At 41.4% G+C, this 12,894-nt stretch overlaps 1 protein-coding gene across 2 annotated transcripts; it reads left to right on the top strand.

The window, feature by feature from the left end:
- Positions 1-3,381: 3,381 nt before the first annotated feature.
- Positions 3,382-10,944, top strand: znf148 (zinc finger protein 148). 2 transcript variants are annotated; one of them, XM_054615620.1, is made up of 7 exons: positions 3,382-3,419; positions 6,296-6,711; positions 8,021-8,146; positions 8,242-8,365; positions 8,554-8,637; positions 8,745-8,863; positions 9,167-10,944. In XM_054615620.1, exons 2-7 carry the CDS (start codon positions 6,319-6,321, stop codon positions 10,805-10,807), a joined length of 2,487 nt encoding a protein of 828 aa, XP_054471595.1. In that variant the 5' UTR covers positions 3,382-3,419; positions 6,296-6,318; the 3' UTR covers positions 10,808-10,944. The 2 variants fall into 2 exon arrangements, with proteins under 2 accessions (XP_054471595.1, XP_054471596.1); XM_054615621.1 differs by lacking the exon at positions 3,382-3,419 and adding an exon at positions 5,196-5,242.
- Positions 10,945-12,894: the final 1,950 nt, after the last annotated feature.

Genomic DNA, 12,894 nt, shown 5'->3' with positions numbered 1-12,894 from the left:
TTTTATAAGGGATCGAGTCACGCTTTTCCCCCATCAAGAAGTGTAACGTAAATGTAATTTATAAAGATGATTGAACTCTTTTGTGCAAATAAAGACATAAAAAACCTGGGTGTTGGTATGCGTCCGCCTGCTTAAATGTCCCAAAAAAACATTGAAAAAGCAACATGTCCTTGGTGTGTCCTTCACATTATCCACTTTAGAATGTGCAAAATGTATTCATTTCCCTGGTTCTGGGTCGCTGAGGATGAAAACAAAATGCTTTGAGACCCAGATGAACAATGGCACCTTATCATATCTCACATGTTTAAAAGCTCTGTGGACCATGTGACAGCGTGTAGGCATTGGTGGCCAACGTGCCTGCAATATTGAGAAGTCCCTCATTAAGCGTGGCCAATGCTGTGTGTGTGTGTGTGTGTGTGTGTGTGTGTGTGTGTGTGTGTGTGTGTGTGTGTGTGTGTGTGTGTGTGTGTGTGTGTGCGGGAGAACCTTACATGTAAGTGCATCTTTTCTAAACTAAGATTGGACACAGCATGTTAAACAAGCTCACTGGTGTCATGGGGGAATTTAAATGCGCCGTGCGTAAAAGCATTAACGCCGTATTCATGATAAGGAGTCCAAACATGGCACACAACAGATTATAAATAAGACTCACAGGAGCCAATAGAGATAATCCCGTTATCTCGTTGGATGTATTAAAAAAAAATGCCAATGTGGGAGCATCCTCAGAGACTAGGATGAACTGAACATGAACTAATGCTGCAGATATCTACCGGAGGAGGCAGAGAACGAGCAGGAGGACAAAACAACACTGGCAGCCTGATGTAAACACTTTATGTTCTTGACCTTTAGGGACACACACGCCGGTTACCGCAATGTCAACCGGTGATCCTCATATACTTCATTAACCGAGAGACCCGCACTGTGTCCTGTTCGACACCAGTTCGATATCCTCTTGATGACATTGAGAATCCACTGTCTGTGATACATAAGCCTGGTGGGGCTGTTGATAGATGATCCCACTGTCAAGTCAAAGAGATTTGGGGGGGCTCTCTGCTCATTCATGGTTTGGGATACCCGGTGCCGGTGGAGATCTGACCGGAGCGCATTTAACAATTACGCACGGCAGGAAAGCGCGCTTGTACAAAGAAACACACACACATAGGCTACACACATGCATTCACAGATAACCTAGAAACACATATACACATTAAAAAAAAAGACAAAAATGCAGACTTACGGGGTGACCCTGGGCTCTGCGGGCTCCTCGGTGCGCCCCATTGTGAAACCCCCGTTATTCCCGTTTGGACTCCTCTCAGATGCCGTGGTCGCAGTCCACGTCTCTGCAAATGTACCAAAGGATCACATACAGGATGAGTAGTATGGCGAAGATGAAGAGCGCTACTAGGATGGCCTTGGTCACCGGAGAGATGATCGACTGCATGTCAGGAGCAGAGCCGGGCAGAGCGGCGTGGGGCCGTCCGTCCGTCCGTCCTCAGTCTGCTATCTCTCCTGCTCTCCACCTCTCCTCCTCCTCCTCACTGCCGCTCCGGTAGCAACTGTTGAGGTGATGGAGCAAGGGGGTTTTGTCGTGCGCGAAAACACACATTTAATAGCCCGACGCACGTCCACACGCCAGATCTCTACCGGTGATCCAGGCGCGCAAAAACGCGTGTGAGCAAAGGGGGGGCTTCCCTTTGCTAGAAGCGGAGCAGGAGTGAGATGTCTGTCCCCAGATCCACTCTCTGTGGATGCATGTCGTGCATCAGAAGAGACAGAGACAATGGGGACACACACACACACACACACACACACACACACACACACACACACACACACACACACACACACACACACACACACACACAGGAGTGATAAGAGTCACGGTTCGTTGATAGTGTTCAGCAGGTGCAGGTGTGTTGGGTTGAATCCAGCAGAGACATCTCTAGACACTGAATGGAGAAGTTGCACTTGACGGCAAACAGGTTGATTAGTATTCCTCACGGCGGACTGTGTGTGTGTGTGTGTGTGTGTGTGTGTGTGTGTGTGTGTGTGTGTGTGTGTGTGTGTGTGTGTGTGTGTGTGTGTGATGACAGGCTATCATTTCATCACGACCCTCAACATCCCTTTTTGTGTCAGAGCTGTCAGTCGAAGGATTAATAGATGAATCCAGGGTGGGGTGGGGGGGTCATGCATTAAAGCCGGTTGCCCTTAGCTGCTACTTTGCATACGATAATTCTTATGAGGTTGCTACTTATGTGTGGTCCCTTAACGCACCATTTCAACAAGAACTAATTGCACGATAATCCCTATTAAAAAAAGGGCAGATGGACTGGAAATGTAATATAAAACGGTTGTAAAGCCACAGTGTGAAAGCAAAATAGATGCAGGAGATTAACTATTGAATATAACATGGTTACATTTTTGTTTTATTGTAGGGACATTCTGCTTTATAGACTATATGCAGAACCTACTAGGGCACTTTTCTGATTTCTATGATCTATTATCAGCCAGCAAAATTTGAAAATCAGCTTCGTTTTCGTAGTTTAATTCAGGCAAGAACATATGCCAAATGAGTACTCTATTGTAACCATCCGGAAATAAGCATACAAACATCCCATCACATCACATGACTGCATGAAACTGATTTTCCATGTGGCCTCTAACCTTATAAAGCCGTGCTTTATGTCTGCATTGATTCTATCAGATGACTGACTACATATTGTAGCCACTGTAGTCTACAAGCTATTAATATAATTATAAGATAAGATAAGATAAGATAAGATAAGATAAGATAAGATAATCCTTTATTAGTGCCGCAGCTGGTAAATGTACAGGATTACAGCAGCATAGATATAGTGCAAACAAGGTACATAGTAGAAACAACAAACAAGTATTTTAAATAAGTAAGTAAGAAAAATTAAAAATCCACAATAACAAAAAAAAAATCTTATAAATACAGACAGAATATTTATAGTTATAGTATTGCACAGTGTATTTGTATTGCACAGATTTATTAGTGTTTTGTTTTGTGGTCTACTGGGATGGCAGATAGAGCAGGAATGAAGGACTTTAACCATACATTGATTTTTTTTGATTTTTTTAGAGAGAGTAGACTATTTCAAAGAGGCAAAACAATATTATAAAAATAAATGACATTAAGACATTATGATTATAGATCTTTTTTGTAGGTCGCCAAACCAAAGCGTATAAGGGAACATAACCAGCAGCAGCGACCAGGAGCGCACTGATCCGCACTAACACATGTCAACCACTAGATGGCGACAAATATCCACAAAAATAAAAATATATCCAAGCTCTCATGAAATGTGATGGTGTATTTGGTTATTCCGCACACCATCATTACACTGTAGTCTTGCATAACAATCATGACAGCTAAACGGGTTTAAGACGCACAGCAGGTAAGAAGCAACAATGCTGCTCTAATGGTTGACAGATCACCTGTGCACTATTCAGACGTGTGTAATTGTTTGTCTTAGCTCCACCAGCCGTCAATAACATTGTGGCCTACTGAGCAGAGTGGCTGAGGAAGCAAGTTGCGTGAAAACGTGCAAACAAAAGTTGTGTTTTGTGCCTTGTATGTCGTTTAATGCGAGATAAAAATGTATCACTGAACACCGCAGGTATAATGTGAAGCAGGTGAGGTGTCAACTGTATGCAACTAGTACACACACGGACTACTGTTTGCAGCAACTTGCTTAGGAGCTAACTAAGTAGCTGCAAACAGGCCGTAAACGTGTGTCAAGCTGACGTAAAGTAAAGTAGAACTTCCGGCAACCGCCTTCAAAGTAAAGCATTTTATTATTATATTCTTTATTGATCCTTTGGGGAAATTCGGGTGTTGCAGCAGCTCAACTACATAGAAACAGATAATAAATACAACATATTATACAATAAAATAGAATAAAAATAAAAATGTACAGTATATCCACATGGGGGGGGGCTGGTCAGCATGATAATATAGTAAATATAAGTATATTTACCCATATATATGGGGAAATTCGGGTGTTGCAGCAGCTCAACTACATAGAAACAGATAATAAATACAACATATTATACAATAAAAATAAAATAGAATAAAAATGTACAGTATAACATGGGGGGGGGGGGGGGGCTGGTCAGCATGATAATATAGTAAATATAAGTATATTTACCCATATATATGGGGAAATTCGGGTGTTGCAGCAGCTCAACTACATAGAAACATAATAAATACAACATATTATACAATAAAAAAAAATAAAAATGTACAGTATATCCACATGGGGGGGGGGGCTGGTCAGCATGATAATATAGTAAATATAAGTAGATAATTTAGTGACGCGATTGTTTTAATGTTTCATCATACAAGGCAGGTATGACAACGAATTAGATTTAAAGTTTGGCGTGGACTGTATTGTGGTTTCGAGAAAAAAACCCATGACTCTTTAATGATTGTAAATTGACTTTAGATTTAGATCCAGAAATATTGCAAATGAGAGTGGTTTGTACTCAACGCTAAGATAAAATAAGATAATCCTTTATTAGTCCCGCAGTGGGGAAATTTACAGGATTACAGCAGCATAGAGGATAGTGCAAACAAGAGACATAGTAAAAATAAAACAAGATCAAAAATAAGTATTATAAATAAGCAAATGAGCAATAAAAAAACTAAAGAATCCACGGTAACTGAAATATTATATATACAGACAGAAACTATTATAACTGTTGTATTTTACTTTATTGGCATTTGACTCCGGTTACTTACGCTCAATAATACACAGAAACAGACAAATAAACAAAGAAATCAAGGAGGTCCAAGAAGAAAAAAGGATAAACATTAACTATGTTTTACACAGAAATATAAAAATGCAAAAGTATAAGCAAATGAGCAATGTATATCCCACAATTGTAGTGCCAGGGTCCATAATGAAAAAAAAAAAACAGTAAAAAACAGAATCCAAATGTGGACCCTAAATGTGTTTTGTTAATGTATATCCCACAATTGTAGTGCCAGGGTCCATATGTTTCCACGGACAATTTGTTTATGAGGTAGAATTTAAAAAGTTATATTTCTCAGTGCGTTCCAAGTTAAGCGGCGAACGAGCTTTTATTTTGAAGGCGCCTTTGCATCGCTTCCGTCCTCACTTCCGGTCTCGCTAACTACTTGACGTTAGCTGCGTTGACAAGCGCGGCTAGCTAGCTGGCTAGCAAGAGACTTAACCCACTTGACCTAAGTGCCACAGTGAGTGTGTTTACATATGGGACCTGAGTGTTTGTTGGTGTTTGTGTGAGCCGTGACAGATACTGAACTGCCTCATTGTTTCTAGTAGAAGGTCTTTATTAGCTACATTGTCAAAGCTGATACCAAATTGTGCACAAGTGCTACGTTAGCTAGCGTTAGCATTAGCGCTTTAAGATCAAGTGATTGCCAGATAACTAATGAGGTCTTGCAGAAGTGTGTCTCCAAGTGAGGGCAACACCTGTGCAGCGTTGCAGCAGAGACATGAACAGCTGGGTTTCTATCTGACGACACTAAACACCAGGTTGTCACCGTAGATTGACATTTGGAGGAAATATTGTTTTCCAATATCTACCTGTGTCTAAACTGAAGACCCTTAAACGTAAACCTTTACAAACTGCTGCAAACTTTTTATGGCTTGGGCTTAGAAAAATCATTATTTCAAGTTTTACAACCTTGTGAGCTGTCCCACTGTGCGTGCTATCACTTTACACTGTGTAGTACATTTTGTAACGTGAAGATGAGATCACAGAAACAACAGCTGGCCCAGAAGCATTACTGAGAAGAGTTCTACTTTGTGTCATGCTTTTTAAGACAGATAGATAGTCATACATCTGTGGGATTAGGTGTAATAAAAAGGTGACTGAAACCTACTGAGCCTAGAATATACATTATGTTTAAAGCAACAGTATCTTAAAGACCACCTTCCTAGAGTCAGGGAAACTTATCCTAACTAAGCCATAGCTGCTGTTGTTGAATTGTTCTTGACGGCGTTCAGTACCAACATGGGTGCGTGCCAGAAATTGAAAAAAAAGCTTCCTTTTGCACATTAGATTAATAAGTACCCATCACAATTTTAACTACGGAATTCACAAGCTTATGGGTAACTTGGAGGTGTAGGTTAATACCACCCTAATTAGTCCCAGAAGAATCACAATGGAAATATTATTTAGACTTGACATAATGTCACGTAAACAACAAACTTGCATTACGTGTGTTTGGTATTTAGCTTGCCACCATTGTCCAGTCATCTGTTTATTTCTTTCCTTCTTACAGACCTAAGAACTACTCTATGTAAGATGAACACTGAGGACAAGCTGGAGGGGATGCTGCTGAAATGCAGCAGTGGAGGAATAGACGGAGGAGGGAGAGTTGGGCTCGGCGGTGGAGGAGGAGGAGGAGGACTGGTGGTGATGACACTTGGGGAACGATCGCTGGCCAACCACCCTCTGTTGGCTGAGGACGACGACGACGATGATGATGATGATGATGATGATGACGAGGACGAAGAAGATGACTTGACTGGGAGCTCACTTGTCACACATGACCTGATCCCTCCAGAGCAGCTGATGATGCAGGAGGAGATGACAAAGAATGGTAGAGGAGGAGGAGAAGAGGAGGGAGGAGGAGAGGTGGGAGTGCATTTCCCCCCAAAACTCACCAATAAGTTGCCCTGCTTGCTTCATATGCCAGTGAGTTCACGCCGCTTAAGAAATACATCAATAGGATTATTTGTGTGGATACTGTACTTATGGTGTCCGTGTCATTATAGTGAGTCTCAACATGTCATCCCATGCAATGTTTGTTATGAAACATCAGTTCCCTCAACACTCAAAATCCACTCGTGTGTGTGTGTGTGTGTGTGTGTGTGTGTGTGTGTGTGTGTGTGTGTGTGTGTTGTGTGTGTGTGTGTGTGTGTGTGTGTGTGTAAAATCCACTCACTGCTGTTACACTCATGAACTTGCACACACATTTTAAGGACAGTGAGATAAAGTGTATTACACAAATATTAGAAGTGGAAAGCTTGTCCCGCTCAACAGTACTTCACTGAAAACGACCTTCTTAAACATTAAGGAAAACCTGTTGTTGAGAGGGATCACCTCACGCCCTTTGTGTACCCGGTTCGCACTTGGGAGTAAAAACAAAGTCAGAAGCCTTCACAGAGATAAAGGCATTAGCTCAAATGTTTGTGCTTCTTTAATATTTTCGCATTACAAAATAATACGAATGCAGTACGTAAATATGTAAATTTAAAATACATTTTCATACTGCGAGTGTAAACATCGAGGATAACCCAAACCGAGCCACAGAATCAGGCTTAGGGCGGCTTAATTCCAGCTCATTACATCTTTGATGTTTTATCCATAGTTTTGGCCGTTATCTGTGTCGGTAAGAAAAACATATTTACTCGCCAAATGACTTGTTGAATCTTGGAGCATGGCAACATGATCATTATCATTTAATCAAAAGTCATATGGGAGATTTGCAGATGCTTCCGAGGCCAGTGGAAATATGGGATTTTTTAGCATCTCCTAGGTTTTCTATGACCTCTCCGGAGGTTTCCGTTCGGGGGGTCACCCAGAGGATGCTTGAACCCAACCAGCTGTCCTCTGAAAGGGGCTAAATTTGATATTAAGTGCATTAATATATCAGCAAACAACTATCTACTATGTAAAGAGATAGAGGAGTAATGTCTGTCTCATTAGAGAATGAAGTCGATGCTGCTCCTTGCATTGTTGACATAGGTGGGCCGGAAGCATGTGATTTTAGTTTGTTAGTGCATGTGAGCCTGCTCCACTGGTTAGTCCAGGTTCCATTCTCATATATATCACCTTTTAAATTGTAGAGGAGAAGCTGCTCTGTGGTGAGGTCCCTTCACATTGTTTGATTATCCTCTACCTGCCCCACTGCATCTGCCTGACCCTGATAAGCTGCCAGATGAGTGGGTGGGCTTTAAAGTAGGTCATGTGCCTTGTTAAATGTCTTTCCTATCTTTTACAGTTGAGCATCAAGCAAGAACTGAAGTCATCTGATACAGGGGTCCAGATAAAGAAAGACAAAAAAGCAGTTAAGGATCTGATGGTTTGTCCCAAGAAGAAAAAGAGGAAGCAGCGTTCACCTGCAAAGGTTCTAGTTCATTTTATCTCCGAAATAATATTCAAATCTGCGACTGTAAGAATTAATCAAATACTAATATGTCTTTGTTCACTTTTCTCTTGCAGATTCTCAGCATCAATGATGAGGAATCATTGGGCATGCAAAGCCCCAAGTGTCACGTCTGTGTTCACTGTAACGCTGCGTTCAGAACCAACTACCATCTACAGAGGCATGTCTTCATCCACACGGGTATGAATTACTTGGTCATGGTTTTAAATGCCATCATATTCGTTTCTTGCTTTTGAAATTAGATATCAAGTCTTGACAGTGGATGAAAAGAAGGGCAGAGCTAAATTTAAAAAGTTGCCCTGAGTATCACATGAAGTACAGCATCTATATTCTCATCTATATACTGACGTTTACTACTTAAACTCCAGGTGAGAAGCCGTTCCAGTGCAGCCAATGTGATATGCGCTTCATTCAGAAATATCTCCTCCAGAGACACGAGAAGATCCACACCGGTGAGTGAACAATAAATCCAATTGGTATGCATTTTTATATTGTTTAATTTTAGTCTCAAGTGAGTCTTTTCTTTTTTTCTTTTTTCCTTTCTTGTCTTTTTGTTTAGGTGAGAAGCCTTTTCGCTGTGACGAGTGTGGGATGAGGTTCATCCAGAAGTACCACATGGAGAGACACAAGAGGACTCACAGTGGCGAGAAGCCTTACCAGTGTGACTACTGTCACCAGGTATGCTCTGTTTTTTTTTTATTTGCTTGTAAATTATTGCACATGGAAGAAACATAAAAATTGAATATGGTGGTAAATCAGATATTAGAATGAGCATACAATCTGAGTTGGTGCTCATATTTGTGGTCTTTATATGTGCTGGACGGCAGGATGTGTAAACAGAACGTACGGAGTTAACCCAGTATTTAAATGAGCTGCAAAGAAAAAATAAAGACACAGTGATCACATATGGTTTATCACTACATTGTGTCTTTTTTTTTTTAGTGGTACTATAAAATACATGTTTTTGTCTTCTGTCCACAGTACTTCTCCAGAACAGACCGGGTTCTAAAGCACAGACGAATGTGTCACGAGAACAGAGAGAGAAAGACCAACAAGGCGGCTGGTAAAGTCGGGCCTTTGCGTGAAGAAGATCCTTTGGGCCCCCCCTTTCTTGCCAAAGAGTGTTCACTGCCCAAGAAAAAGCGGCAAAAGTGTGCCGACAAGAGTTCAGTAGCTTCCCCTGCTGCCCAGACCGATGGGCACACTGTCGCTGTCGTGGAAACGGAGGAGAAGGAGGAGCAGAGACAGAATAGAATCGAAGGTCTACCTCTCTACGGCGTGTCCTCCAAAGTCAAACACGAGTATGTGATTGCCGAATACTCCGGGGAACTTCCTGAAGAAACGGTTAGCCAACACCAAGAGGCGGACGTGTCATCGGAAGACACCATTCCTCCCAAACTAGTGCTGAAGAAAGTCCCCAAGAGGAGTCTCAAACAGTCCAGTGAACAAACCCCTCCATGCCTGCCCACTTTGTCTTCCTTTGAGGAGAATACTAAGGTCACACAGTACACCTTTGAAATCGTGGACAAGCAAGGCCTTCTAGAAGTAGAAAGCAACACTGACCTCGAGTCAGTTGAGACTCTTCAAGAAGGACCAGCAAAGCCAGCGGCCAGCAGCACAAACTACGACGACGCCATGCAGTTCCTCAAAAAGAAGCGCTATCTTCAGGCTGCGATGGCCAACAACAGTCGGGACTACGGCCTGAACACGAGCAGCGTTCCTTCTCAGCCGCCGCCTGTTACACAAACCGCGGTGTCGGCGGTTATGGAGGAGATCGTCCCTGCCACCATTCTGGAGCCGCAGCCCATCAACACAGAGATTAAAGCGACACACGACAAGAGTGTGTTGCCAGACGAGGTTCTTCAGACGCTGTTGGATCATTACTCCAACAAAGCCAACGGGCAATCGGACATTTCTTTCAGCGTGGCCGACACGGAGGTGACTTCAAGCATATCCATAAATTCCTCCGACGTTTCAGACAGCAGCCCCGTCGAGAGTCTCGGGGCCTCCACTGCCCAGCCTCAGCCGGCTACGGAGAAGGTCAGCCTCTTGCAGGAATACTCCAAGTTTCTCCAGCAAGCGTTGGAGAGGACCAGCCAGAACGACAGCTACCTGACCAGCCAGAGCCTCAGCCTGGTCTCCGAAAACCCCACCTTAGCTGGTCAACCGCTGTTCTCCACAGAGAAACAGTTTCCTTCCCCCAGCAGGTTCAAATCAGGGTTGAGCTCTCCTCTAAGGTCCGCTTTAGAAAAACCTAACTTTGGATTACTGGTCGGAGACTCCCAGCACTCATTTTCATTTTCAGGTGATGAGACCACCCCTCCCTCCGCTGTGTCCCCTGCTGAGGAGGACTTCCTGGAGGAGGTCTCGCCCTCCAAAAAGACAGATTCTCCGCAAGGCATACTGCAGACGTTTCAAATCAGCTCCTTCGATCAGAACTTCAAATCTCATTTCCAGACATCGAGATCTGGATCCTCCTCACTGTTTACCGTTGCCAATGGACAATTAAGTCTCCGAGGACACAGCACAGACTTCGCAGAGTTCCCCTCAGTCAGAGTCACCGAGACCAGGTCTCAAATGAACTCCTCTCCCGATGTTTCATCCGGTGAAACCTTTGGCTGAAGGGAGGGGGTGAAGAATTCATTTCTGTTAATAATTTCAGCGGCACTTTATCTCATGTTTCCTGTTTTGCCAAATCAACTCCCATTGCAACTATGTGCTCTTTCTCAAAGCATTTTTTTTTTTTTTTTTTTTTTTTTTTTTTTTTTTTATTATTATTTTTTGTTAAGTGCAAACTTAAAAGATGGAAATACTGAAAATGTAGATCATCATAATTAGCATACCCCCCCTAAAAAAAAAAAAAAAAAAAAAAAAAAAAAAAATTGTAATTGTGCCGGATATATTTCTTGCTCCAGAATGTACATTGAGAGATTAATTGACCAAAGTTTAATGCAAGATACGTGAAGTATTCTCTCATACCGTTGGCACAGAATTTAGGTTTCTTCAATCAGTTTGCCTTGCACAAAATTGATCAAGTCACTCTTGCTGCTTAATGCAATATTTCCACTTATTGAAACATAGGCGCTATTTATATATATATATATGCCTTTTTTGCTCTTACTGTAGCTACCTCCCCTGGCTGTTTATCTGGTTATATTTAAGTCCACTCCTAGAAGGCTCTTATTTCAGCTCTGTCACTCCTCTTAAATTGTCTTATGAAATGACACCCTGATTAGATCATGACTGATTCTCCACTCTAAGTCATTTTACTGTCACCTAAGATAAGTGTGTCCATATGATATGTGTAGTGAATGCTACAGGAGACTGATTGTATTCCTCTGATAAGGAATCTAGTTTATTTTCCATGGACGGATTTGGCCTAATTTGGTTGGTGTGATGGCCAAATAATTATACAACAGTTCTCATAAATTCAAAAACGAATGAATTAATTTAATGTATTCCCTTTGCAGATGCATTTCTTGGCACATACTTTTGTGTCTCTAGTGCAGGAGAGGCAGAAAGAAAAATAAGGATTTAGATTTAGGTATCAAATCGCTGCATTCATGAAATGGTTGCAGAGTCGTTATTATTTCCCTTCAGCAGTATAAGTGAGTTGTAATGAAATTACTTTTTAGGATTGTGCTTAATCTTTGCACAATGTGCACAATCTTTCACTACGGGGGATGCAGTGTGTACTTTCAGATTTGGGTTATTTGAAATGGAAGACGACGCTCGTTCCCTTTCGCCACTTCCGATGTAGCTGCAGTTTTATGGTCCTTTTGATTGTTCTTCTTGGAAGATGCACAGGTTTCGGGGAAACAACAATGTGATTAGACCCACTTGTATTGATTGAAACTCAAAGTTTTATTTAGGCTATATTAAGAAAGATAGTACACATGGAAATGAGGGGCTTGGTTTTTCCACTTTCATTAGTTCTGCAAATGTGCCTTTCTTTTCTTTTCTTTTCTTTTCTTTTCTTTATTCCAGGTTTTCCTTTTACTCATTCCTGTTTTATGTATTTCAGTTTCTTCTTAGTCAGTGCTCTAAGGCTACTTATTCCACTTGCACAATAACAACAACAAACACATAAGCTATGAACATATTCAATATGTTGACATCTGGGAGCATTATTTCATTTTACCCATCGTACTTTATTATTTTAGAATTTCAGCAGAAATAATTCAATTCTCAAACTATTATCTGATTTGAAGGTTAAAAGGCGTTTTCATTGACTGTGCAGTATGTGTATACGAGTACAAAATCATGTTTCAGACATCTAGTTCTGATCACTGTTTGCTCAAAACTCAATAGTAATCAACATCTGTCCAGGCCTTGTTGAAGAAAAAAAAAAAAAAAAAAAAAAAAAAAAAAAAAAGCATTTGAGTGAGATCTCATCTGGGCTTTGAGATTGACTTCCATGTGCTCATGTATGTGTGATGTTTTAGGTGCTATTGTGTAAGACACTGTTTTTATATGCACCGTCAAATTAGGTTTGATAATTGATGTTAAACTCCCTCTTGTTACAATTCTGCGGACAATCAGGGACAGACAGCACCCCCGTTAATCATCAAATGCTTTATTTTTTTCCTCATTGAAACATTCCCACTAGAATGTATAGAAAATATCCTGCTGTAAATACATTAAATATTTTTATGTTCAGAGAAGAACTCTTTGTGTCAATAGAGAGACCAGACTTGTGCAAGAGACAC

This window comes from Anoplopoma fimbria, chromosome 16 (assembly GCF_027596085.1).
Source record: "Anoplopoma fimbria isolate UVic2021 breed Golden Eagle Sablefish chromosome 16, Afim_UVic_2022, whole genome shotgun sequence".
Lineage (NCBI taxonomy): Eukaryota > Metazoa > Chordata > Actinopteri > Perciformes > Anoplopomatidae > Anoplopoma > Anoplopoma fimbria.
This window is presented reverse-complemented; position numbering and strand designations above follow the sequence as displayed.

Excerpts from the sequence above, each read along its gene's own strand:
- znf148 (XM_054615620.1), top strand. The coding sequence starts at position 6,319 with ATGAACACTGAGGACAAGCTGGAGGGGATGCTGCTGAAATGCAGCAGT. Across the intron at positions 8,366-8,553 it reads GCATGTCTTCATCCACACGG|GTGAGAAGCCGTTCCAGTGC; the intron begins GTATGAATTACT and ends CTTAAACTCCAG. Across the intron at positions 8,864-9,166 it reads AGTGTGACTACTGTCACCAG|TACTTCTCCAGAACAGACCG; the intron begins GTATGCTCTGTT and ends TTCTGTCCACAG.